The sequence below is a fragment of the Mustela erminea genome, chromosome 3, assembly GCF_009829155.1.
Source record: "Mustela erminea isolate mMusErm1 chromosome 3, mMusErm1.Pri, whole genome shotgun sequence".
Taxonomy (NCBI): domain Eukaryota; kingdom Metazoa; phylum Chordata; class Mammalia; order Carnivora; family Mustelidae; genus Mustela; species Mustela erminea.
The window spans coordinates 9,843,441-9,868,504 of record NC_045616.1 but is presented as its reverse complement, the minus strand read 5'-3'; the positions used below and the strand labels follow the sequence as shown (position 1 = coordinate 9,868,504).

Genomic DNA, 25,064 nt, shown 5'->3' with positions numbered 1-25,064 from the left:
TCTCCTCTTTGTCATTTTGGTGAGAGATGGCAGAAGGGATGTGTAGCTGAATGTATCAACCATGATCCAGGGAAGCTGAACTCTGGAATACTTCTGAGTAATTGGGAGTCCCCATCAAAAAAAGAAAAAAAAGAAAAAAGAGAAATAGAGAGACAGAGAGAGAGAAGACTCAGCCAGAATGGCTGCGAAAGGTAGGATTAAAAGATATACAGAGACAAGATGACGGGGAAGTAGGAGGAGGCACCGTTTCAACCTGTACACTAAAGTGAGGTGATTATCTACCAAAGAACTCCGATCACCCATGAAATCAGCCTGAGATCAGAATTATACACATCTGGATCTCTACAGGGACAGAAGATGTCAGTGGGCAGGTAAAGCGGAGTCGGAACATCGGACTGGTATTGGAAGATAAACAAAAGGGGGAAGGAGCCACCAGAGGCAACTAATGAGAGAGTGCCCTGCATCTGGGGACGAGCATTAACTTGGAGACTGGTTGAAAGCACTCCATAAGAGCAAAGGATCACAGGGAGGAAATTGTGGGAACCAGGGCAGCAAGGGACAGGGGTTTATGTCCCCGGACCCAGGACAGCCTCCCCTGGTGCTGAGCCTGAGAGAGTGCAGCAGAGAAACCAGGTCTTGCTTGGTCCCTGAGCCGCCAGCGCCCCAGAGATTGTGTGGTGTCCAGCTCCTATGAGGGGCTGCAAGCCTCGCCAGACAGCAGAACGCCAAGCTGTGTTACAGAGCCTGAGACACGTGCGCCCCACTCCCACCCCTGCGAGAGGTGCGCAAAGGACCACCTGGCACTCTTAGACCCGCGCCATTGTTTCAGAGCCTGAGATGTGCACAAGGCCCCAGTCTCTCCCCTGAGAGAGGAGCAGGAAGGCCCAGCCTGGTGCTCTCGGAACCGCACCCTGCTCGCAGAGCCTGAGACTGTGCATGGACCCACAGCCTCCCTGAGAGAGGTGCACGAAAGCCCACGCTCTTAGAACTAGAAAGACCAGTCACTCCCAGCCCAGGCCAGCCGTAAAATCTTAGTGTGTGATCGCTGCTTGGAACCTCTCTGACGGTCTGGAGCTGCCAGACAGGCGCTGCTGCCCTGGTTTTGTGTACAAGCAGAAGATCCTGCATCCCCAGGAACCAGGACTTGAAAACTGCTCTGCCAGCGGCCAAGGGGGAATTTATATGAGCTCTGCAGCACTCACAAAAGAGCAGACTGAGGCTTCCTTCAGAGAGGGAGGTCAGGGTGCAGTTTGCTTTCCTCTAAAGCGACAAAAGCCATCAAAGGCTGTCCTAGGCGAGAGGGAAAAAAAAAAAAAAAAAGGAACAAACATAAAAACCTCCAGAGAACAAAAGCCTGAAAAAACCGGTTTCTTCAGAGCCCACACCCTTGAGGGTGGCAGGAGGACTTAACTCAGGGAACATCATTGACTGAAAACCCATGTGGCAGGCCCATCACCCAGAAAACCAACCAGGGGAAAAAAAAAAAAAAAGACTGCAAGAGAAAAAACACAAAAAAGTTGTCACAAGACAACTTTTATTTTTAATTTGTTCCCACTACTCTGGATAATTTTTTCTTTGTTTGTTTGTTTATTTGTTTGTTTTTAATTATTTATTTTTTATAAACATATATTTTTATCCCCAGGGGTACAGGTCTGTGAATCGCCAGGTTTACACACTTCACAGCACTCACCAAAGCACATACCCTCCCCCAATGTCCATAACCCCCCCCCCCTTCTCCCAACCCCCCTCCCCCCAGCAGCCCTCAGTTTGTTTTGTGAGATTAAGAGTCACTTATGGTTTGTCTCCCTCCCAATCCCATCTTGTTTCATTTATTCTTCTCCTACCCACTTAAGCCCCCATGTTGCATCACCACTTCCTCATATCAGGAAGATCCTATGATAGTTGTCTTTCTCCACTTGACTTATTTCGCTAAGCATGATACGCTCTAGTTCCATCCATGTTGTCGCAAATGGCAAGATTTCATTTTCTTATGATGACTGCATAGTATTCCATTGTGTATATCATACCACATCTTCTTTATTCATTCATATGTTGATGGACATCTAGGTTCTTTCCATAGTTTGGCTATTGTGGACATTGCTGCTATAAACATTCGGGTGCACGTGCCCCTTTGGATCACTACGTTTGTATCTTTAGGGTAAATACACAGTAGTGCAATTGCTGGATTATAGGGCAGTTCTATTTTCAACATTTTGAGAAACCTCCATGCTGTTTTCCAGAGTGGTTGCACCAGTTTGCATTCCCACCAACAGTGTAGGAGGGTTCCCCTTTCTCTGCATCCTCGCCAGCATCTGTCATTTCCTGACTTGTTGATTTTAGCCATTCTGACTGGTTGTGAGGTGATATCTCATTGTGGTTTTTGATTTGTATTTCCCTGATGCCGAGTGATATGGAGCACTTTTTCATGTGTCTGTTGGCCATCTGGATGTCTTCTTTGCAGAAATGTCTGTTCATGTCCTCTGCCCATTTCTTGATTGGATTATTTGTTCTTTAGGTGTTGAGTTTGCTAAGTTCTTTATAGATTTTGGACACTAGTCTTTATATGATATGTCATTTGCAAATATCTTCTCCCATTCTGTCAGTTGTTTTTTGATCTTGTTAACTGTTTCCTTTGCTGTATAAAAGCTTTTGATCTTGATGAAATCCCAATAGTTCACTTTTGCCCTTGCTCCCCTTGCCTTTGGCGATGTTCCTAGGAAGATGTTGCTGTGGCTGAGGTTGAATAGGTTGCTGCCTGTGTTCTCCTCAAGGATTTGGATGGATTCCTTTCTCACATTGAGGTCCTTCATACATTTTGAGTCTATTTTTGTGTGTGGTGTAAGGAAATGGTCCAATTTCATTTTTCTGCATGTGGCTGGCCAATTTTCCCAGCACCATTTATTGAAGAGGCTGTCTTTTTTCCATTGGACATTCTTTCCTGCTTTGTCGAAGATTAGTTGACCTTAGAGTTGAGGGTCTATTTCTTGGCTCTCTATTTTGTTCCATTGATCTATGTGTCTGTTTTTGTTCCAGTACCATGCTGTCTTGATGATGACAGCTTTGTAATAGAGCTTGAAGTCCGGAATTGTGATGCCACCAACTTTGGCTTTCTTTTTCAATATCCCTTTGGCTATTCGAGGACTTTTCTGGTTCCATATAAATTTTAGAATTATTTGTTCCATTTCTTTGAAAAAGATGGATGGCACTTTGATAGGAATTGCATTAAATGTGTAGATTGCTTTAGGTAGCATAGACATTTTCACATATTTATTCTTCCAACACAGGAGCATGGAACATTTTTCCATTCTTTGTGTCTTCTTCAATTTCTTTCATTGGATCATTTTTTTATATAGATAATTTTTAACCTATATACCATCACAGTGAGATGTCCATTACATCAAATTCCATAATAAACTTTGAACCTGAACTTTTTGATACATACACCTGTGTTTTCTTTTGCATTTCTATTTTTTAAATTTCTTTTATTTTAATTTTAGTTTAGTTTAGTCTAGTTTACTCCTTTTTTATTTTAATTTTCTAATATTCATATAGAGTTAAACTTCAAAGTAATTCCCTTTCCCCAATAAATACTACCCCTATAGTTAAACCAATTTTTAATCCCCCTTTATCTTAGGAAAGTTGAGTCCTTTAACAAAGATATCAATATACATCCAGGATGAATCAAAACAACATTCCTCACCCACACTGAGAATATTCAACCACTCTCCCATCATTTTCTTCCACCAGTGTTTCTGTGTTTTTGTGTTTGTCCTGATAGTATATAAATGTTAAACTTGGGGTTCTTTTTGACGAGGTTCTTCCTTTATTTGCTTTTATTTATTTATTTATTTTCTCTTGTCATATACTTTTATCAGTCTTTTTTTTTTTTTTTTGTCTGTTTTTGTTTTTATACTTCATCAATCTTACTTTGGGGACCAGTTCAGACGAACCTCCTCTTTTATCTTCCCTTTCTTTCCTCTCTCTCTCTCTCTCTTTTTTCTTTTTCTTTTCTTTTTTTCTCTCGTTTGGGTGGGGAATCCTAATTGCACAGAAGAATTCCAGGGTGACCTTGACTGCATCACGGTCAATACATCCAGCTACATCCATTCAGCCATCTCTCACCAGAATGACTAGGAGGAGGATGACCTACAGAAGAAAAATACAAAGGATGGGCTTTCAGCAACAGAGCTAATGGCTATCAACATAGACAATATGTGGAAAAGAGAATTCAGACTAACAATGATCGAGGCAATAGCTAGGTTGGAGAAAGACAAGGATGATCAAACGGAAATGATTAGGGCTGAACTGAAAGCGACCAGAGATGATGTTCACAATGTTAGGGCAGAGCTAAAAGCTACCAGAGATAAAGTTCTCAATGCTCTCAATAAGTACCAATCTAATCTAAATTTTCTCAAAGCTCAGGTAACTGAGACAGAAGATAGAATTAGTGATCTGGAGGACAAACAGATAGAGAGAAAGAATCAGGAGGAAGCCTGGAACACACAGCTTAGAAACCACGAAAACAGAATCAGGGAAATAAATGATGCCATGAAACATTCCAACGTCAGACTTATTGGAATCCCTGAAGGGGAGGAGAAATAAAGAATTCTAGAAGCTATAGTGGAAAAAGTTCTTTATGAAAATATTCCCAATCTCATGAATGGAAACAGTGTTCATGTACTAGAGGCCGAACAATCTCCCCCCAATAATATAGATTCCAGAAAAACATCAACATACCTGATAGTCAAACTGAGGAATAATAATTGTATATACAATATCTTGAAAGCCACTAGGACAAAGAGGCTCCTCACATACAGAGGAAAGCCGATAATAACAACATAAATATTAAGAGGAGTTCTATAAAAGAGGAAAAATCCTAAGAATGGCATTGAGCAGAAATATAGAGACAATATTTAGAAAGAAAGCCTTCAAAGTTGACACAATGACAATAAAAACGTATCTATCAGTAATCACTCTCAATGTGAATGGCCTAAATGCACCCATAAAATGGAACAGAGTGGCATATTGGATAAAACGACAGGACCCATCCACATGTTGTCTTCAAGAGACTCATTTTTAACCTAACAATATACCCAGACTGAAAGTGAAGGGATGGAGAAGCATCTTTCATGCCAATGGGCCTCAAAAAAAAGGCCAGGGTCATGATTCTCATATCAGATAAATTAGATTTTAAACTAAAGACTGTAGTCAGAGATACAGAAGAACAGGACATCATTCTTACAGGGATTATTCACCAAGATGATCTAACAATTGTAAATATCTATGCCCTCAATATGGGAGCAGCCAATTACATAATAAAACTGTTAATCAAGATAAAGAGTCATATTGTATAAATGCATTAATAGTAGGAGATCTTAACATGCCTCTCTTAGAAATAGACAGATCATTGAAGCAGAAAATCAATAAAGAAACAAGAGCATTGAATGACACAATGCACCAGAAGGACCTTCTAGATATATACAGAACATTCCACCCTAAAACAACAGAATACTCGTTCTTCTCAAGTGCACATGGAACCTTCTCTAGAATAGACCACACACTGGGTCACAAATCAGGACTTAACCGATACCAAAAGACAGATTGTTCCCTGCATATTCTCAGATCACAATGCATTGAACCACAGCTCAATCACAAGGGAAAGATCAGAAGGAACTCAAACATCTGGAAGTTAAAGCCCACCTTGCTTAAAAATGCTTGGATCAAACAGGAGATCAAAGAAGAACTGAAACATTTAATAGAAACAATGAAAATGAAGTCACTTTGGTCCAAAACCTATGGAATACAGCAAAGGCGGTCCTAAGGGGGAAATACATAGTCATACAAGCCTCCCTCAAAAATAATGAAAATCGAGAACACACCAGCTGTCTCTCTGCCTTAAAGAACTGGAGAATAAACAACAAATCAAACCAACACCACACAAAAGAAGGAAAATAATCAAGATTAGAGCTGTAATCAATGAAGTAGAAATCAGAGATACAGTAGAACGTATCAATGAAACTAGAAGCTGGTTTTTAGAAAAAATCAATAAGATCGATAAACTATTGGACACAGTAATCCAAAAGAAAAGAGAGAAGGCTCAAACTAATAAAACTATGAATGAAAAGGAAGATATCTCAACTAACACCAAGGAAGTAGAATCAATCATCAGAAGTTATTATCAACAGGTATATGCCAATAAGCAAAGCAACCTAGATGAAATGGATGCATTCCTGAAAAACGATAAGCTCCCAAAATTGAACCAGGAAGAAATTGACAACCTGAATAGACTGATATCTAGTAACGAGATTGAAGTAGTGATCAAAAACCTCCAAAAAAACAAGAGCCCAGGACCAGATGGATTCCCTGAGGTAGTCTAGAAAACGTTTAAAGAAGAAATAACATCTATTGTATTGAAGCTGTTTCACAAAAATGAAGCAGAAGGAAAACTTCCAGATTCTTTCTATGAAGCCAGCATTACCCTGATCCCCAAACCAGGAAATGACGCCATCAAAAAGAAGAATCTCAGACCAGTATTACTGATGAATATGGATGCTAAGATTCTCAACAAGATCTTAGCAAACAGGATCCAACAGCACATTAAAATGATTATCCACCATTACCATGTGATGTTCATTCCTGTACCACAAGTATGGTTCAACATTTGCAAATCAATCAATGATATAGAACAAATCAATAAGAAAAGAGAGAAGAACCACATGGTCCTCTCAATTGATGCAGAAAAAACATTTGACAAAATCCAGCATCCACTCCTGATTAAAATGCTTCAAAGTATAGAGATATAGGGAACATTCCTGAACTTCATCAAATCTATCTATGAAAGACCCACAGCAAATATCATCCTCAATGGGAAAAAGCTTGCAGCCTTCCCGTTGAGATCAGGAACACGACAATGATGCCCACTCTCACCACTCTTGTTCAACATAGTATTAGAGGTCCTAGCAAGAGCCATCAGACAACAAAGAGAAATAAAATGTATCCAGATTGGCAATGAAGAAGTCAAACCCTCTCTCACTGAAGATGGCATGATTCTTTATAAGGAAAACCCAAAAGACGCCACCCCCAAACTACTAGAACTCATACAGCAATTCAGCAACCTGGCAGGATACAAAGTCTATGTACAGAAATCAGTGGCTTTCTTATACACTAACAATGAAAATACAGAAAGGGAAATTAGAGAATTGATTCCATTTACTATAGCACCAAGAACCATAAGATATCTGGGAATAAACCTAACCAAAGAGGTAAAGGAACTGTACTCGAGGAACTACAGAACACACATGAAAGAAATTGAAGAATACAAAAAAAGATGGAGGAACATTCCATGCTCTTGGATCGGAATAATAAACCTTGTTAAAAGAATAAACCTTGCCTCTATTGCCTAGAGCAATCTATACTTTTAATGACACTCCAATCAAAATTCCACTGATGGTTTTCAAAGAGCTGGAGCAATTAATCCAAAAATTGTAAGGAATTAGGCAAGACCCTGAATCACTAAGGAAATGTTGAAAAACAAAAATAAAACTGGGGCCATGACGTTACCGGATTTCAAGCTTTACTACAAAGCTGCGATCACCAAGATAGCATGGTACTGGCATTAAAACAGACACAAAGACCAGTGGAACAGAGTAGAGAACCCACATATGGACCCTAAACTCTATGGTCTAATAATCTTTGACCAAACAGGAAAAAATATACAGTGGAAAAAAGACAGTCTCTTCAATAAATGGTGCTGGGAAAGTTGGACAGCTCTATGTAGAAGAATGAAACTCGACCATTCTCTTACACTGTATACAAAGATAAACTCAATATGGACAAAAGACTTCAACATGAGACAGGAATCCATCATAATTCTAGTGGAGAACATAGGCAGTAATCTCTTCCACATTGGCCACAGCAAATTCTTTCAAGATATGTCTCCAAAGGCAAAGGAAACAAAAGCGAAAATAAACTTTTCGGACTTCATCAAAATCAAAAGCTTCTGCACAGCAAAGGAAACTGTCAACAAAACAACGAGGCAACTGACATAATGGGATATGATATTTGCAAATGACAGTACAGACAAAAGGTTGATATCCAGGATCTATAAAGAACTCCTCAAACTCAACACACACAAAACAGATAGTCATGTCAAAAAATGGGCAGAAGATATGAACAGACACTTATCCAATGAAGACATACAAATGGCTATCACACACATGGAAAAAATGTTCATCATCACTAGCCAAAAGGGAGATTCAAATTAAAACCACATTGACATACCAACTTACACCCGTTAGAATGGCCAAAATTAGCAAGACAGGAAACAACGTGTGTTGGAGAGGATGTGGAGAAAGGGGAACCCTCTTATACTGTTGGTGGGAATACAAGTTGGTGCAGCCACGTTGGAGCACAGTGTGGAGATTCTCCAAGAAATTAAAAATAGAGATTCCCTATGACCCTGCCATTGCACTCCTGGGTATTTACCCCAAAGATACAGATTTAATGAAAAGAAGGGCGTCTGTACCCCAATGTTTATAGCAGCAATGACCATGGTCTCCAAAATGTGGAAAGAACCAAGATGCCCTCCAAAGGACGAATGGATAAGGAAGATGTGGTCCATAAACACTATGGAGTATTATGCCTCCATCAGAAAGGATGAATACCCAACTTTTGTAGCAACATGGATGGGACTGGAAGAGATTATGCTGAGCGAAATAAGTCAAGCAGAGAGAGTCAATTATCATATGGTTTCACTTATTTGTGGAGCATTACAAATAGCATGGAGAACAAGGGGAGATGGAGAGGAGAAGGGAGTTGAGAAAAATTGGAAGGGGAGGTGAACCATGAGAGACTATGGACTCTGAAAATCAATCTGAGGGTTTTTAAGGGGTGGGGTTGGGAGGTTGGAGGAGCCAGGTGGTGAGTATTATAGAGAGCATGGATTGCATGGAGAACTGGCTGCAGTGCAAAAACAATGAATACTGTTATGCTGAAAAGAAATAAAAAAAATCAAAAATCTTATTGAGATACCACCTTAAAAAAAAGTATATGACAAGAAAAAAAAATATATATATATATGTGCAAATAAAGGAAGAACCTCATCAAAATGTACCCCTAGGGTAAGATTTATATACTATCAGGAGAAACACAAAGATACCGAAACACTGGTAGAAGAAAAAGATGGGAGAGTGGTTTTAAATTCTCAGTGTAGGCAAGGAAGATTGTTTTGATTCTTCCTGGGTTTATCTTGATATCTTTGTTAAAGGACTCAACTTTCCTATGATAAACGGGGATCAAAAATTCGTTTTCCTATAGGGGTAGCATTGATTGGGGAAAGGGGATTACCTTGAAGTTTAACTCTATATGAATGTTAGAAAATAAAAATAAAAAGGAATAAACTAGACTAAACTACATTAAAATTTAAAAATATATATAAAAAATGGAAATACAAAAGTAACACACAGGTGTATGTATCAAAAAGTTCAGGTTAGAAGGTTATTATGGAATTAGATGTACTGGACATCTCACTGTGATGATAAATACATTAATAAATTATCTATATAAAAAAATTAACCAGGGACGCCTGGGTGGCTAGGTTGGTTAAGCAGCTGCCTTCAGCCCAGGTCATGATCCCAGCATCCTGGGATCGAGTCCCACATCGGGCTCCTTGCTTGGCAGGGAGCCTGCTTCTCCCTCCGCCTCTACCTGCCACTCTATTTGCCTGTGCTCACTCTCGCTCCTCTCTCTCTGATAAATAAATAAAATCTTTAAAAAAAAATCAACCAGAATACTGGGAATGATTTAAAAATAAAAGTCATCCTATGAAGTAGTGGTGGTCGTTCTCTAGTATTATTTTTTTTTTTTTCCTGGTTGGTTTTCTGTGGGAGGGGTCTGCCACGTGTATTTTTGGTCAATGATGTTCCCTGAGTTAAGTCCTCCCGCCCCCCTCAAGGTGGTGGGCCCTGAGGAAACCGGTTTTTTCAGGCTTTTGTTCTCTGGAGGTTTTTATGTTTGTTCACTTTTTTTTCCTCTCACCTTGGCCGCTTTTGATGGTTTTTGTAGGTTTAGAGGAAAGGGAAGCTGCACCCTGACCACCCTCTCAGAGAGAAGACTCAGTCTGCTCCCTGTGGATGCTGCAGAACCCATATAAATTCCCCCTTGGCCGCTGGCAGAGCAGTTTCTGAGTTGCGGTCCCTGGTGATGCAGGATCTTCTGCTTGTACCCAAAACCAGGGCAGCGGCGGCTGTCTTGGCAGTACCAGACTGCCGGAAACATTCCAAGCAGTGATTGAACACTGAGGATTTTCCCTCTTGCCCAGGCTGGGAATGCCTGGTCTTTCTGGGTCAAAGAGCACCAGGCTTGCACACATCTCTCTCAGGGGAGGGTGTGGGTCCCGTGCGTGTCTCAGGCTCTGATACAATGGCTCGGGTCTAAGAGCGCCAGGCTGGGCCTTCACACACCTCTCTCAGGGGAGGGTGAGGGGCTCGAGCATCTCAGTATCTGTTACCACGGCTTGGCATTCTGCCATGTGGCGAGGCTCTCAGCCCCTCAGAGGAGACAGACCCCACGCATTCTTGGGCGCGCTGGCGGCTCAGGGACCAAGACCTTGTTCTCTGCTGCACTTTCTCTGGCTCAGCACCAGGGGAGGCTGTCCTGCGATAGGAGACTTAAGCCCCTGTCCCTAGCCATCCCCATTCCCACATTTCCAACACCCCCCGCGATCCTTTGCTCTTTTGGAGTGTTTTCAACCAGTCTCCAAGTTAATGCTGGTCCCCAGATGCAGGGCACTCTCGTATTGGGATATTACTTTCCAATCGGTCGCCTCTGGTGGCTCCCTCCCCCTTTTGTTTATCTTCTGATATCAGTCCAATGTTCCCACTCCACTTTACCTCTCCACTGACGTCTTCTGCCCCTGTAGTGATCCAGATGTGTATAATTCTGATCTCAGGCTGATATCATGGGTGATTGGAGTTCTTTGGTAGGTAATAAGCTCACTTTAGGGTACAGATTAAAATGGCACCTCCTACTTCCCCGCCATCTTGTCCATCCTACATGTTCTTCTCATTTAGTGTCCTGACTATGTCTTTCCAGTCCTTTCTTGCTTGCCATGTTTCTGTGGACAGATCTGAGGTTATTCTGATGGACCTTCCTCTGTACATAAGGAAACTCTTCCCCCTAGCTGCCCTCAGAAACTCTTGCCTAAAATTATGATTCATCAGTTTCACAATCAAGAGCTTCATGTACGGGGCACCTGGGTGGCTCAGTGGGTTAAGCTGCTGCCTTCGGCTCGGGGTCCTGGGATCGAGTCCCACATCAGACTCTCTGCTCAGCAGGGAACCTGCTTCCCTATCTTTCTCTCTTAAAAAAAAAAAAAGAGAGAGCTTCATGGGCTTTCTAGATTTGTTGATCTCGAGGTGTACTCTTTCTGCTTCTAGGACACAAACGCTTAATCCATTCCCCAGACTTGGAAAATCTTCTTCAAGAATTTGTTCAACTACATCTTCTAGTCTGTCTTGTCCCACCTCCTCAGGGATCCTAAGAATTCTGACATTGGAAAGTTTCTTGGCATCTTTTATTTCCCTAATTCTCTTTTCATGGCTCCTAAGCTGTTTGTTCCAGGCCTCCTTCTGATCCTTTTTCTCTATTATTTTGTCCTCAAGATTACTAATTCTATCTTCAGCCTCTGTTACCTTCACTGGTAGAATATTTAGATTAGATTGGATCTTCCTGATAGCATTTTTAACTTCTGCCATGGTGGCTTTAAGTTCTACCTTTAGAGAATCCATGTTGTTCACTAATAGTTTTCTCCAAACTCTAGACATTGCTAAGATATTTGTTTACCCTAAATTTCTAACATACTGTTTATGTCCATATCCAATAGCTCTGATGGATACAGCAGAGTTTTCTTAAATTTTTCTCTATTGGGTTTTCCTAACCTAGTCACTTCAGTGAGAGGTGGCTGTGGGGATGTATAGCTGTACATATCAACAACGATCTAGGCAATGTGCACATTGAAAAGCTTTGGAGCAATTAGAAACTCAACAAAAAAGAAGAAAAAAGTGGATTAGGCCTCTGCCTTCAGCTCAGGTGATGGTCTCAGGTTCCTTGTGATTGAGCCCCACATTGGGCTCTCTGTTCAGCAGGGATCCTGTTTTCCCCTCTCTCTGCCCTGCCTCTCTGCCTACTTTTGATGTCTGCCTGTCAAATAAATAAATAAAATCTTGAAAAAAGAAAGACAGATTGTGATAGATTCCTGTCTCAGGTTGAGGTCTTTTACCCATTTTGAGTTTATCATTGTGTACAGTGTAAGAGAATGGTCGAGTTTCATTCTTCTGCATATAGCTGCCCAGTTTTCCCAGCACCATTTATTGAAGAGACTGTCTTTTTTCCACTGTATATTTTTTCCTGTTTTGTCGAAGATTATTTGCCCATAGAGCTGAGAGTCCATATCTGGGCTCTCTACTCTGTTCCACTAGTCTATGTGTCTGTTTTTAATGCCAGTACCATGCTGTCTTGGTGATCACAGCTTTGTAGTAAAGCTTGAAATCAGGTAGCATGATTCCCCCCATTTTATTTTTGTTTTTCAACATTTCCTTAGTGATTTGGGGTCTTTTCTGATTCCATACAAATTTTAGGATTATTTTCTCCAGATCTTTGAAGAATAACAGTGGAATTTTGATCTGAATGCATTAAAAGCATAGATTGTTCTAGGCAGTATAGACAATTTTAACAATGTTTATTCTTCCAATCCAAGAGCATGGAATGGTCTTCCATCTTTTTCTGTCTTCTTCAATTTCTTTCATGAGTGTTCTGTAGTTCCTCGAGTACAGATCCTTTACTTCTTTGGTTAGGTTTATTCCCAGTATATCTTATTGTTCTTGGTGCTATAGTAAACTGAATTGATTCTTTAATTTCCTTTTCTGTATTTTCATTGTTAGTGTATAAGAAGCCACTGATTTCTGAACATTGACTTTGTATCCTGCCAGGTTTCTGAATTGCTGTATGCGTTCTAGTAGTTTGGGGGTCGAGTCGTTTTGGGTTTTCCATATAAAGAATCATGTCATCTGCGAAGAGAGAGGGTTTGACTTCTTCATTGCCAATTGGGATACTTTTTTATTTCTCTTTGTTGTCTGATGGTTGTTGCTAGGACTTCTAATACTATGTTAAACAAGAGTGGTGAGAGTGAACATTCTTGTTGTGTTCCTGATCTCAACGAGAAGGCTGCAAGCTTTTTCCCATTGAGGATGAAATTTGCTGTGGGTCTTTCATAGATAGATTACATAAAGTTCAGGAATATTCCCTCTATCCCTATACTTTGAAGCGTTTTAATCAGGAATGGATGATGGATTTTGTCAAATGCTTTTTTTTGCATCGATTGAGAGTACCATGTGGTTCTTCTCCCTTCGCATATTAATTTGTTCTATCTCATTGATTGATTTGCGAATGTTGAACCATCCTTGTAGCCCAGGGATGAATCCCACCTGGTCATGGTGGATATCTTTATAATGTGCTGTTGGATCCTGTTGGCTAGGATCTTTGTTGAGAATATTAACATCCATATTCATCAGTGATATGGTCTGAAATTCTTCTTTTGGTAGGGTCTTTGCTGGTTTGGGGATCAGGGTAATGTTTGGCTTCATAGAAAGCATCTGGAAGTTTTTCCTTCTGCTTCAATTTTTTGAAACAGCTTCAGGAGAATAGGTGTTATTTCGTCTTTGAAAGTTTGGTAGAATTCCCCAGGGAATCCGTCAGGTCCTTTGCTCTTTTTTTTTGGGAGGTTGTTGATCACTGCTTCAATCTCGTTACTAGATATCAGTCTATTCTGGTTGTCAATCTTCCTGGTTCAATTTTGGGAGTTAATCATTTTTCTAGGAATGCATCCATTTCATCTAGGTTGCTTTGCTTATTGACATATAACTCTTGATAATAACTTCTGAAGATTGTTTCTACTTCCTTGGTGTTCATTGTGATCTCTCCCTTTTCATTCACAATTTTATTAATTTGGGCTTTCTCTTTTCTTTTGGATTAGTGTGGCCAATAGTTTATTGATCTTATTCATTCTTTCAAAAAACCAGCTTCTAGTTTCATTGATATGTTCTACTGTATCTCTGATTTCTACCTCATTGATCTCAGCTCTAATCTTGATTATTTCCCTTCTTATATGTGGAGTTTGTTTGATTTGTTGTTGATTCTCCAGTTCTCTGAGGTGTAGAGACAGCTGCTTGTGTTTTGGATTTTTCAATTTTTGAGGGACGCTTGAATGGCAATGTATTTCCCCTTTAGGACTGCCTTGACTGTATCACCATAGGTTTTGGACCAAAGTGTTTTCATTCTCATTGGTTTCCATGAATTGTTTTCAGTTCTTCTTTGGATCTCCTGGTTGATCCAAGCATTCTTAAGCATGGTGGTCTTTAGCTTCCAGGTGATTGAGTTCCTTCGGTACTTTTCTTTGTGACTGAGCTCCAGTTTCAAAGGCATTATGATCTGAGAATATGCAGGGAATCATTCTCAGTCTTATGTATCGGTTGAGTCCTGATTGTTGTGACCCAGTATGTGGTCTATTCTTGAAGAAGGTTCCATGTGCACTTGACAGGAATCCATCAGAATCCTAGAGGAGAACATAGGCAGTAATCTCTTCAATATAAGCCACAGCAACTTCTTTCAAGGATATGTCTCCAAAGGAAGAAGGAAAGAAGAAAGCGAAAATAAACTTTTGTGACTCATCAAGATCAAAAGCTTCTGCACAGCAAAGGAAAATAGTCAAGAAAACAAAGAGGCAACCCACATGAACCGGAGAAGATATTTTCAAATGACAGTACAAACAAAAGGATATCCAGAATCTATAAAGAACTCCTCGAACTCAACACTGAAAAAAACAGACATCCATCTAAAAAAAAAAAAAAAAAAAAAAAAAAAAAAAAAACAGACACTTCTCCAATGAAGACATACAAATGGCTCTCAGACACCTTAAAATATTCTCATCATCACTATCCCTCAGGGAGATTCAAATTAAAACCACATTGAGATATCACCTTACACCAGTTAGAATGGTTAAAATTAGCAAGACAGGAAACAACATGTTGGAGGGGATGTGAAGAAAGGGGAACCCTCTTGCACTCTTGGTGGGAATGCCAGTTGGTGCAGCCTCTTTGGAGAACAGTTTGGAGATTCCTCAAGAAATTAAAAATAGAACTTACTTATGACCCTGCAATTGCACTCCTGGATATTTACCCCAAAAATACAGATGTAGTGAAAAGAAGGACCACCTGAACCCCAATGTTTATAGCAGCAATGGCCTCAGTCACCAAACTGTGGAAAGAACCGAGATGCCCTTCAACGGATGAATGGATAAGGAAAACGTGGTCCATATATACTATTGAGTATTATTTCTCCATTAGAAAGTACAAATACCCAACTTTTGTAGCAACATGGACAGGACTGGAAGAGATTATGCTGAGCAAAATAAGTCAAGCAGAGAGAGTCAATTATCATATGGTTTCACTTATTTGTGAAGCATAACAAATAGCATGGAGGACATGGGGCATTAGAGAGGAGAAGGGAGTTGGGGGAAATTGGAATATGAGGTGAATCATGAGAGACTGTGGACTCTGATAAACAATCTCAGTGTTTTGAAGGGGCAGGGGGTGGGAGTTTGGGGTACCAGGTGTTGGGTATTATAGAGGGCACGGACTGCATGGAGCACTGGGTGTGGTGCAAAAATAATAAATGCTATTATACTGAAAATTTAAAAAAAAAAGAAAAAAACGAAAGAAAAAGAAAGAAGGAAGAAAGAAAGAAAGAAGATTTGTTTTTTTAAAGAGAGAGAAAGAAAGAGAAGATAGAGAGAGAAACAAAAAGAGAAAACCCTGGCAGTATGAGCCCCAAATATAAGATTTATAATGGTATATAAACACAAACAGAAACAAGAAGACTCCACAAAGGAAATCAAAGGAAAGATTAAAAAAATAAAGGATCCAGCCAAAATGAACCTCAATAATAAGATTTATATAATTCTAGGACAGAAAAAACAATACACATAAACACTGACAGAATAAATACTTGGTCGATATAATCCTTGATTGTGGGTAGCAATGTTATTTTGGTTCTTCCTTTGTGTATCTGTTTCTTTGTTAAAGGATTCAGCTTTCTAGAGATAAAGGGATATTAAAAACTGGTTTATATATAAGGGCATTATTGAATAGGAATAAGTGATTACCTTGACGCTTTATATCTAATGTATTAATTTTTTTAAAAGTTACAGATATATGTATGAAAAAAAGTTCAAGTTAAAGGTTATTATGGAGTATGTTGTATTAAACCTCTATTTGTGATGGTAGGTAGGTTAAAGTAATTAAAAGAACAAGAATCGTGGGAGTGAATTAAAATGAAATGTTGTATCTATGAAATACACAGGTTTTAAGGTAATACCGGCAGCTTAATATATTGTTTTCCCCTGATGTTGGCGTTTTACAGTTTTATGGAGATCCTATGCTCGTTGTTCTCTTGTTCTCTTTTCCTTTTGTCTTGGCTTTGGGGAGGGGATGCTGCCGCAGTGTTGTTTGGTAAGTCTTCTTGGATTGAATCATCTTGCCCCCATCAATGGACTGGGCTCTGTGGAAAAACTGGGCTTGGTTTTTCAATCTTTTCTCTCAAGGGTATTTATGATTTTGGTTTGTTTTGGTGTTGGTTTTGGCTTTGGCTTTGGTTTTGCAGGTTTTGCAGCGTTTGTGGCTTTTCAGAGGTTTAATGAAAAGCAAACTGTACCCAGACCTCTGCCTCAGAAAAAAGCTTCAATCTGCTCCCCTTTGGGTGTTCCAGAACACACAGACTCCCCCTCTGCACACTCCACTGAACACCACAACATCCCACAGGCCATGCATTCACCCCAGCCACTACTTCAGCAGTCACCCAAAGTGACTGCTTGTTTCTGCACCCACATGCCACTAAAACAATGAGCAATATTGGTCCAGGGAGTCTGCTTCTAGTGGCTACCTTTGTTGGGATTGCTGTTTGAGGACCAGGCTCATGCTGCTGGGTGCGCTTAGTCACACAGCTGTTGCTGCTGAGGGATCCCAACCAGAGATCATGCTGAGGTCCTTCAGGCACATGCTGGAAGCATCCAGACCCTTGCCCTGTCCTAGATACCACTGGCTAATGCCCAAACCACCATTCTCTCAGGCACAGTTGGGGAGGGCAGTCAGATCTCAGTCACACAGTGTGCACATAATGCAAAAAGTGTGTTTTTAGAGAGCGCCCACCAAACTCCCTCATTCCTGGGTAAGAGTGTACCCAGCTGAGTAGTAGTGCATGCAGCACACAGCCGTGGGATCAGGGACCAGGAACTGAAGGCTCCGATGCACTCTCCCCAGCATGGATGGTCTCCAGTGCTGGCCACCTGGGTCCATGGGCTTAGGTCCTGACCCATGACCGCCCAATTCTACCAGTTGTCCCTTAAGATGTTTTGCTCTTTTTGACTGTTTTTAACCAGACTCCAAGTTGATGGTGGTCCCTAACAACAGCACACTTTTGTATTGGGATATTCCTTTCCAGTGTGACTCTTCAAGTGGCTTCCTCCACGTTCTGCTTATCCTCTGATATCAGTCCAATTGTTCCCACTCCACTTACCTCTCCACTAGTGTCTTCTGCCCTGGTAGAGATCCAGCAGTGTATAATCCTACATCTCAGGCTGATTTCATGGGTGTTCAGAGTGTTCTCATAGATATTTAGCTCATTTTAGGGGACCAGTTTAAACAGGACCTCCTACTTCTCTGCCATCTTGCCTGTCCTCCTTCCCTTTGTAATTTTTAAATACTTTTTTGGATATTAATTTATTACTAGATATTTTTTTTCAAATATTTATTTCTGTTTAGAATGCTGCCTTTCATTTTGTTGATTTCCTTTGCTGCACAGAGGCTTTTTAATTTGATATAGTCCTACATGTTTATTTTTATTTTATCTTTCTTTTAGGTTTGCTTTTTGCATCAAATTAAATAGAAATCAAAACCAAGACTGATGTCAAGTAGCTAATAGTCTCTATTTTCTTTCAGGAGTTGTATCATTTCAAGTCTTATGTTTGAATCTACTCTCTTGTGAATTAATGTTTATGTATGGCATGTTACACTGATCCAGTTTCATTCTTGTGCATGTAGCTGTCTATTTTTATATGTGTAGCACCATTTATGGAAAAGTATCTTTATTTATTGTGTATTCTTGACCATTTTGTTAATTAATAGACCGCTTTTGAATGGGTTTATTTCCCTTTCTTCATAATTTCCAGTAATTTATGTGTCTGTTTTTATGCCAATACCAAGTTTTGATTACTGTAGCTTAGTAATATAGTGTGAAATCATAAAGATTCTTCCAGTTTTGTTATTCTTTCTTAATACTATTTTGGATATTTGATGGATTTTTTTTTTGGTTCAGTACATATTTGAGGATTTTTAATTTTTAAAAATTTTTAACCATGCTGGGATTTAAAAAAACTTAATAAATTTTTTTTCCATACACACTGAAAGCAAATGGTTTATTGTTTTTCCATTTACTTTTTTTTTAATTTTTTATTTTTTATAAACAATGCAGCCATCAAAAGAAATGAAATCTTGCCATTTGTGACGACATGGATGGAACTAGAGCGTATCATGCTTAGCGAAATAAGTCAAGCAGAGAAAGACAACTATCATATGATCTCCCTGATATGAGGAAGTGGTGATGCAACATGGGGGCTTAAGTGGGTAGGAGAAGAATAAATGAAAAAAACTTAATAAATTTTTAAAGTATCATCAGACATGCATACAAAGCTGTATGTAAGAGATTCATGTTTATGATTTTTTTTTTAGTTCTGTGATTAATGGCATTGGAAATTTGCTAACAATGCCATTGAATATGTTGATTGCTTATAAAAGTTTGAATTTTTATTTATGCATTTATTTCTATTATGTTGTTAGTAACCATACAGTACCTCATTAATTTTTAATGTAGTGTTCCATGATTTATTGTTTTTGTATAATGCCCAGTGCTCCATGCAATACATGAATATTTTTAAAAAGATTTTATTTATTTAGTTGAGATAGAGAGAGAGTGAAAGCACAAGTAGGGAGACAAAGGGATATAGAGAAACATACTCTCCACCAAGCAGGGAGCCCAATGTGGGCATCAACCCCAGGACTTTGTGATCATGACCTTAGCTGAAGTCATACGCTTAATGGACTGAACCACTCAGGTGCTCTGAGATGTTTTAATATTTAAATGTTACTTCCTTCAATCCATAACCATAGAATATTTTTCCTTGTGTGTGTGTGTGTCTGTGTGTGTGTCTTCCCTAACTTCTTTTTCAATCTCTTATACTTTTCAGGGAACAAAAAATTATCCCCTTGATTAAATTTATTTTTGAACATTTTGTTCTTTTTTTAAAGATTTACTTTATTTTATTTATTTTGGAGAGAGAGAAAGTGAGCATTAGTGGAGAGAGGGACACTGGTAGAGAATCATCTCAAATAGATTCTGCACTGAGCAGAGGCCCACTCTAGGACTTGATCTCACAACCATGAGATCATGACTCAATACAAAATCAATAGTCAGACACCTAACCAGCTGAATCACTCAGGCACCCCATCCTTGAAGTCCTATTTTACAATCTTGCATTTTAAAAAATAATTACCTCTTTAATCTGTAATAAGTGTTATCAAGACAGAAATATTTGTCTGATTTTCTAGGTATATCAAACATTTTCTCTAAACATTTTATTCATATATGCATATATGCAGACTCTACACTTCTGGTTTCCTTTTTTGGAATACTTAAGATGTTATGCCTTCTCTTTAACATTCAAAGTGAGATAGATGCTGGAACACTCCTGATTACTCTCCTAGTTGTGGTTTGGAATGCTCAGGTTTATGTGCTTTATCCTAATCCCACAGAACTGGGTCATCTGTCTGTACATACACACTCAGTGTCTGCAAAACCCACTAATATTGCCCTCTGAGACACAGTAAGGGAGTTGTCTGTAAGGCAGGATGTGCATGTGAATGAGGTGAGCAGAGCATGGAGGGTTCCCAAGGCCACTTGAAGGATGTGCATGTGACATGTACCAAATGGCCCATGTTTGTGTTTCATGATGGAGTCTTTGAAGTGGTTAATAAGATCCATCTTCTTTTGATGCATTCTAATCCTTTCTAACTCTGTTTTCAGCCTTTCTCTGCTGGTAATTTGTGGAAATCACCAGTATTCTGAATGCACTGAGAAGTGAGTCTTTTTCGCTATTTCCCACATATGGGTGCTTATTTACAGACTCTTACTTCTGTGATCTCTCTCGACACTTATCTGTGCTGCTATGGGGAAGCAGTGACATGGATAAAGTGAAACACTTCCTTTTCCCTCTTCAATTCATTCAATGTTGGCTATTTTGCTCTAATGGTGTGCTTGAACTTCTCCACTGGATTTCTGTGATCCAACAAAGGCATTCTTGTCTACAGGTAATTGTCAAATTTAGTGTTCTTTGCGAGTAAAATGATAGAAGACTCTTAACCCATGATTTGTTAAAATTACTCAAATTACACAAGACTTAAAGATAAATTGTGTGTAGTGTCTAAGATATAAGTGGGAAAATTGCATTTTACTTGCTGCTGTGAATATATTGGCTAATTTTGAATTAAGAAACATTTTGGCTTCCAGGGCACCTGGGTGGCTAAGTGGGTGAAGCCTCTGCCTTCATTTCAGGTCATGATGTCAGGGTCCTTGGATCAAACCCCATATCGGGCTCTCTGCTCATCAGGAAGCTTGCTTCCCACCAACCCCACACCCTTTGCCTGTCTTGGCCTACATGTGATGTCTGTATGTCATATAAATAAATAAAATCTTTTAAAAAGAGAAACATTTTGACTTCTATGAAGAATCATGAGTTTAGTTATGCAATTAATTACTTCAAATTGTAACAATATATATGTACTTTTGGAAAATATAAGTTAAAATAAGTAGGTAGAAGAAATGTAAGTTCTCATTTATGTTGATGTATATACTTTTTGCATTTGTATATTGCAAATACTCAGAAAATGCAAACAACAAATACATGGGAAAATGCCAAAAGTAAAAAAAAAAAATTAACTTTTCTTTTTCCCAAGGGAATGGAAACAGAGTGGAGATAAAAAAGGACATTTAAATTTCTCCATTATCTTATATATAAATACTTTATTTGGCATAAGGAATGATATCCTGTTTATGACAAATATTTTTTTAATTTTTCCCTTTTTAAAATTATGCTGTTCAGTTTGCCAGAATATAGTACATCAAAAGTTTTGTTTTGTTTTGTTTTAAGGTTCAATGACTCAATAGTCGCATACTTTTTTTTTAAATCAAAGTAGCAAACTAAAAAGACACAACAAATCACTTTTCTTCTGACATAGGTTTAGAAAATAAAATCAACCCATTATGTAATAATGTAAAGTGTCACAAATATCTAATTAAAAGTATTATTGTTACTAATTAGAAGGTCTCATGGCAGGTAACCCTACTGGGTAAAAAAGAAAAAAAAAACTCAACATAGACCTAATTCTTCGAAATTCTCACTTAATGCTGTCTGTGCTGTCTGTGAAGACAATCTAAAATGGCATCAGAAATCATGTTTAATACCGTTAATTAGCTCTCATTCTAATTAATAATTTGTAAACATGCACAGAAATGCAAGACCCATATATATACTCTTTCAACCAGTGCTTTCCAGTTGGAGAAGACTGTCATTCAGGACACACTGGAAACCAGAGCAACAGCAATATTTAAACAGGAATTTTTAATCCTGTTGCACAATAGGTTCAGCTTTTCAACTTTTCTTCCTATGTGAGAAAGTGTCCTTTACTAAGCTTATTTTTATCATAATGTTCCATGATATTTAAATAATTGACACCTGTAATCAGGCATACTTGATTTATATTGGGTAAGTGAATTTGCTCCAAATCTCTGTACATCTACTGTAAGCTTCCTAGTGTTATTCTAGTTCTCTTGATATGTCTAAGTAGATTAATTTTTTTCACCCATATGTGTTCTACATTCCTCAGGAAAATAAGATAACATTGTATTTTAATTTTGTTTATTAGTTACATAGGAGGCATGTGTCTTTATTGAAGAAAAATACATAAATCATAATAATAGATTCCAGGGCCTTTATTCACTTTTAAAATAATGTTCACATAGTATATTCTTAAAGCCTTTGTACAAATATTAGTGACTTTATTGTAATATTGATTATATGGAAGATATAAATTATTATCTTAGTCTTTATCATTGTCACAGAAAAAAATACAAAGATAATTTTTAACACTACCCGTCTATTCTCTCCCTGCTTATGTATGCTATATGAGGATAGAGAGAGGTGAAGGCAGAAATCATCTCTTACTTATGCATACTGAGTCTAGAAATGTACCAAGATCATAGTCATATTGAACTAAAACAATTTCCAGGATCGAGTCAACAAGTTATCCATTTAATACAAATTTTCCTGCTGCTTTTTAACCTATTCCAGCAAAGCCTAAAAATACCTCATTTACAGCTAGGTGAGTTAATACTTGTCTATTTAATACATAAATTTAGGCCAACAGCTTAAAAAGACCATTCTAATCCACTTTTATGACAATCAGTACAATTGTTTTCTAAATGCATTGAAGAAATTATAGTTTGCAACTTATGCTCTACCCCAGGAATAACTTCACAGTCAGTGAATAACAGAAACAGCAAAAAGAGATTCTGAAGATTCAAGAAAATTTTTTCTTTTGTTTCCAAATAAAAAGAAAAAAAAAAAACATCATGCCTGACAAATTAACCAATATGACCCTAATAACAAGATTTTTGCTCATGGGATTCCCTGATGATCAGGTGCTACAGATACTTTATGCTACATTCTTCTCCCTAGTTTACCTGGTGGCACTGATGGGGAACCTCCTCATTATCATCCTCACCACCATTGACCAGCATCTCCAAACCCCCATGTACTTCTTCCTGAAAAATTTGTCTTTGATTGATATCTGTTACATCTCTGTCACTGTTCCCAAATCTGTCATGAACACTCTGACCAACAACCATTCCATCTCCTTTGTGGGATGTGCCTCACAGGTTTTCCTTGTTCTTGTCTTTGCTGGCACAGAGTTTGCCCTCCTTCTGGTGATGTCCTATGACCGCTATGCTGCCATCTGCTGTCCTCTGCACTATGAGGCCATCATGAATAGAGGTGCCTGTGTGCAGATGGTGACAGCATCTTGGTTCGGTGGTTTTATCTATGGATCCATTCATGTTTCAGGCACATTTTCTGTCCATTTCTGTGGGTCAAACATAGTGCATCAATTTTTCTGTGACATTCCATCACTGCTTACACTTGCTTGTTATGGGGACCAAATTCTGGAATATGTGCTTATTATTGTTAGTTGTTGTTTTGTTTTTGTATGTTTTACGTTCATGGTTGCTTCCTATGTTTATATTGTGTCCACTGTCTTAAGAATTAATTCTTCAAAAGGCAGGTTTAAAACCTTCTCTACCTGCATGCCCCATCTAACTGTGGTAACCTTGTTTTTCTCTTCTGGATTTATTGCATATTTAGGTTCAGCCTCAAAATCCTCATCATCAATGAACCTTTTTATGTCTGTGTTATATTCTCTGTTACCTCCCAGCCTGAATCCTGTCATTTACAGCCTGAGAAACAGGGACATGATGGTGGCCCTTGGGAAAATTTTTGACGAAAAATGATACTGAATATTTAAATATCCATAGTATCAATGGGTCTGACATTTAATAATGTGTATCAAATTTTGGATTATACAGGTTATTTGGTAATCACAAAATTCTTTCAAATATAAATACACATAACTTCAAATTATTTGGTTTATACACATTGTTGTAAATTTAACAGATATGCATTGTGTCATTGGTGCTGTTCATTAGAATGTTACATTTATATGGTGAGAAACAGAAACAACAAAAATAGATTCTGAAAATTGAAGAAAAATTTTCCCCCAAAAAATCACCATGCCTGAGATGTGTCAGTGATGTGTCTTAGCATGTATAAATGCTGTCTACTCACTCATCCATTCTATCTCTGGGATAATCCTTTCTCCAAGTACCAGGCACATACTAGTGAGGAGATCGCCCATATTCTGATAAAGTGTTGTGCTGGCAGAGTATGAAGATATCTTGGAAATAGCCTTCCTGATGGTAGAGTTTAACTACCACAGAGAATACCAGCAGATCTGGATCAACAGAACCTTTATTGATGTCTTTTGATCATGTTCTATTTAAGACAAAAATAATCTGACACTCTATGAAGCTTTCATTTGATTGTATATCTGAAATTCCAGCCCTTTACTTGCTTAAGAGCTCAGAAACAATCAAACATCCTAAAACACAGTGAAGGGAGGATAGGCATTATTTGTGCAGAAGAATTGTCAAGTGTGCTCAAAATCAACTGTAATTTTCCTAACCTCATATTTATCAAATAGTACAGGAGACGTTTCTTTCTAATATGATGTTAAGCATTGTTAAAAACACCATTTATAAAATTTATCCCCAGGAAAAAATTAATTAGACAACTTAGTTATAATGATATCAATGTATATTGTGTATCAGAATCAGATATATTGTATATGAAATAATTCCTCTTTTATATAAAGATCAAATATATCAAAATTATGAGCATAAAGAGTATGTTTTTAATAAGCAATATAGTTGAGGGTATACATATTTCAGGGTTTCACTAGTAGTTCTGTGTATACTATGATACAAATTTCAGTCAGTATAGAAGGGAATCCATAGATTATGTACGTGAGAAGCTGTGGCAAATTTTGTGTAATGGAATGGTACGGAATATACCTGTGGATAGTCTAGGTAACATTTCAGAGAGATATATGTGGAATTAGCTAATCCAATTCAGAAGGTTTTGGAGGGGATGGTGTTGGGAGGTTGGTGAGTCTGGTGGTGGGTATTATGCAGAGCACATATTGCATGGAGCACTGGGTGTGATGCATAAACAATGAATTCTGGAACACTGAAAAGAAATTTTAAAAATAATTGAAAAAAATTAAACAAAGGCT

The 25,064-nt window shown here is 38.4% G+C and overlaps 1 protein-coding gene across 1 annotated transcript; it reads left to right on the top strand.

Annotated features, from left to right (window-relative positions):
- The first annotated feature begins 22,812 nt into the window (after positions 1 to 22,812).
- LOC116585802 (olfactory receptor 14A16-like) lies at positions 22,813 to 23,724 on the top strand. Its single transcript, XM_032335046.1, has one exon. It carries the CDS (start codon positions 22,813 to 22,815, stop codon positions 23,722 to 23,724), a length of 912 nt encoding a protein of 303 aa, XP_032190937.1.
- The last annotated feature ends 1,340 nt before the right edge of the window (positions 23,725 to 25,064 follow it).